The 3,470-nt window shown below is 36.8% G+C and overlaps 1 protein-coding gene across 1 annotated transcript; it reads right to left on the bottom strand.

The window, feature by feature from the left end:
• Window positions 1–871: 871 nt before the first annotated feature.
• LOC113289148 (splicing factor 3A subunit 2-like) lies at window positions 872–3,074 on the bottom strand. The gene is made up of 7 exons (XM_026538334.1): window positions 2,900–3,074; window positions 2,693–2,797; window positions 2,459–2,585; window positions 2,274–2,345; window positions 2,137–2,182; window positions 1,186–1,510; window positions 872–1,086 (listed from the first exon to the last, which is right to left on the bottom strand). The coding sequence occupies exons 1-7, from the start codon at window positions 2,946–2,948 to the stop codon at window positions 1,052–1,054; spliced, it is 759 nt and encodes a 252-aa protein (XP_026394119.1). The 5' UTR covers window positions 2,949–3,074; the 3' UTR covers window positions 872–1,051.
• Between the last annotated feature and the right edge of the window lie 396 nt (window positions 3,075–3,470).

The following is a 3,470-nucleotide window of genomic DNA, read 5'->3' as shown; positions in this document are numbered from 1 at the left end:
TCCTATATCAGAAATTTTGAGATTTTTTCAATATATATATATATATTCGGTAGTGAGTGTACTTCCGAATACTGTGTGTCTACTTAAATATATTCGGGAGCCAAAAAATTCATTAAACTACCGACTATTACCAGTTTGTATCCAGGAAGATATGGCCAACAATATTCGGCCGATAACCATCAAATATTTCTCCCGAATACTGTCGATGTTCTTGAGAAATGAAGAACACGACTACATTCGGAAGTAAATAAGCATGAATATCGCCCGAATCTGGATAAATAACCGAAAATCTTAGAAATTTTTTTTCTCGATTCGTCGAATTAAAGCGAAATAAACCCCAAAAATGATAGATTCTTACCTAATTGGGGCAATTTGAAGTTGACAAAGTGTTTGACTATCGGAATCGCAACCACCGACTACATCGACGGGTACTTCTTCTTCGCGTTCTTCTTCATTTGCAGCAACAATTTCTTCATTTCTTGCTAAAATCCCAATCTTTGGATCGATACCCCGAGCAACGTTTTTGGTTCTAGGTCTGTGGGTTTCATTTCCCTTATCCATTGTTTTATAAACGAATCGACGATGTTTTGATTTTACGATTCGCGGCGATGTTTCGATTGAACACAAGAACGAGGGCAAGTTTTTTTTTCTTCCACAATCGGAAGATAATATGAAACTGGAAGAAGAAGAGTTGAAATGAGTAGAATTTTTTTTGATTTGGTTTTTATACAGTTTTACCAGAAGGGCATTTATGTAACTTCAATATCATATAGGGTACCCCTTAACTAGAGTCTTTGGCTGGGTATAAATTGATGGCCCCTAAATCCTTTCGGCTGGCCCCTAAAAACGCGAGGTATATTTAAGCACAGGAGAAAGAAAAAAAAAGAGATAAATGTGTAGTGTGGAAAGTCACTATCTAGAAGCAGTCAAAAAATATTATACAACCAAAGCAGTATGAAGTCAGCCGTCTAGCAAAGCAATATACACATTATGAGTGATCAGAGTACTCGATCTTCACTTGAGCAAGCACTGGGTGCAAATTGACTGCATATCAATATCTGGGCGGCTGAGGATATGGATAAGGGGCTGAACACAAAGATAAAATGAAAACTCAGTAAGCATCAGATTTGCAACATCCTAAAAAGCAGTAGACAAAAGCTAAAAATCAGTGCACAAGAAAGTTACCTGGTGGATAATAAGGGGCGGCCTGTGGTGGGGGTGGATAAGGCTGCTGAGGATAGGGTGCAGGTGGGTATGCCTGTGGAGGATAGACATTTGGTTGGGGAGGATAGGCATTTGGTTGGGGAGGATACGCGGATGGTGGAGCAGGATAGTAAGAAGATGGTGGATAAGCTGATGGATTTGGTGGGTAGGAGGGATATGAAGGCGCGGTTGAGTAGGGCACTGCTGAAGGATAATGTGCTGTTTGCACAGGAGGAGCACCATAACCTGTGCTATGTGGAGCATGCATATAGGGTGGTGCTGATGGTGCACCGGCTGTTCCATGTTTCTGCATTTGACCAACACAATAAAGGAATAAGATTCATATTTCTTTCCTACTAGATATTTTAAAACTGCAATAAAGGAATAAGATTCATATTTCTTTCCTATTAGATCTTTTAAAACTGCAAGTAGATATAGAGGGCTTCAATCTTAATTATATTTCCGAAGTCAACTAGGCATGTGGTGATGTGTAATATTTTGAGTGATACAGAATGGATCTATGAAGAGGTCTTCTTCCATGGGATGTTTGTGCTGATAAGCAAGTTACTTGAATAAAATATCCGATTTTCCATATTGTTTACCAGTAAATTGTGCTACATCAACCGATCATAAAGGTCTAGTATAGAACCAGAGATGAATCTAAACATGGAAAATAATACTGGAGGTAAATTGCTAACTACCTAACAAATTGACAATGGATTAACAGTGATGTCTATGATAGACGACAGAGGATGCTCACAAATTGTGCAGTTTCATTGTAGATTTGCTATCGATAAACCTATAAAAGTATAATGCTGATAGTTTGGACAAAATAATATCCTAACATCGCTTATTGTTAAGCAATAACATTACTGCAGATACATGCGCTAGTTACAGGTTTGATAATGTAAGCATAGAGAGAGATGAACTTACACGAAAATTGGGGTAATGAATTATGAGACGAACTTCTCCTGTGTGTCTGCAAATGTTCAAAACAACATATTGTTTTTAGAGATGAATAGATACGCAAGACTTGAAGAGCAGCACAAAGATTTGTAAGTAAGGTTTACCTGCCCCTTCCACTTTGTATTGGCCAAGTTGAGTCATCAAAACCTTGAGAAAGAGCTTTCTGGAGTTGAACTCTACAGACAACCAAAACAACAAACACAGAATAAATATTACAGCTAATATAATACTCTAAAGATCAGAAATTAGGGCTTTTCTTGTTAACTGGTATAAGGTTAAGAAAACATACTTTCCACTGCCAATGAAGTCATCATCCTTGAGAGTATTACTATTATAGACCATAACATTAATCTCTCGAAGTCCTTCAATTAGTGTGAAGTTAAATTTCTCTTGGAAAGTAGGGTTTTTACCTCCATCTATTGTACCAAAATCAAAGTAAAAAAATTAAGAACAAGATCAAAATAATTAGGGTTTTAACTAGTAAGAACAAAGAGATCTAATCTAGAGTTGAGATATTTCATACCAGTACAAGTTCTAGTTCTAGATTTACTGCTTCCATATTCAAGACAAACATAAGGATCTTGTCTCGAAATCCATTCTGTATCTTTCAACTTATTACAACCAACAACTGCAACAAGAAAAATTGATAAATAAAATTACAGACTAACAAATTTTTGAAGAAAGAAAAGAAGATTTAAGTATCAAAATTGAAATCTCAAAAGAGGAGTACCTGTAACTTCAAGAAGATTCCCGTGAATCCCTGAAACTGATGAATGCATGAGTACTATAGATCTTGGAACAAAGAAGAAGTAGTATTAGTATTTAGCAGTATGACTATGATTATCGCTAGGTTTTATTTTTTTAAGCAGAAGAATTCTGATTATATCGTTGTGTTTTTTATTGTGAGCATCTCTTGTTTTTATATGAGTATATATGTATCTCAGTTTAGGAAATTCCATTTACTGCTGGAAAAAGGACAGTTTCTCTCTTTCTACGAATTTTCTTTTAACCGCGTGACGTCGTCTCATTAACTGTCTTCTGTTTTACTTTGCCGCGTCAACACGGACGTCAAACATATCAAAAACCGGAATTCGTGCAAGGAAACGGTGGGGGGTGTCCAAGACGCCAAGTAACCGGTGGATCCACATGGGTCTCCATTTGTTTGACCGTTGTTTGTGAGGGAGGGAATATTATTAGTCAAATTACAGCCGCTAATAATGAAGCTAATAGGAGATTTCGTCCAAATCCCCCACAACCAACAGTTCTATAGAAAAAGGAATGCGTTATTGTAGGGACAAATA

The sequence above is a fragment of the Papaver somniferum genome, chromosome 6 (assembly GCF_003573695.1).
Source record: "Papaver somniferum cultivar HN1 chromosome 6, ASM357369v1, whole genome shotgun sequence".
Lineage (NCBI taxonomy): Eukaryota > Viridiplantae > Streptophyta > Magnoliopsida > Ranunculales > Papaveraceae > Papaver > Papaver somniferum.
Note: the sequence above shows the minus strand (reverse complement) of the source record. Positions and strands in the feature narration are given on the sequence as shown.

Coding starts and splice junctions, on each gene's coding strand:
- LOC113289148 (XM_026538334.1), bottom strand. CDS start 2,948: ATGCATTCATCAGTTTCAGGGATTCACGGGAATCTTCTTGAAGTTACA. Junction 2,586..2,692: donor TAGAACTAGAACTTGTACTG/GTATGAAATATC, acceptor TTGGTACAATAG/ATGGAGGTAAAAACCCTACT. Junction 2,346..2,458: donor GACTTCATTGGCAGTGGAAA/GTATGTTTTCTT, acceptor GGTTGTCTGTAG/AGTTCAACTCCAGAAAGCTC.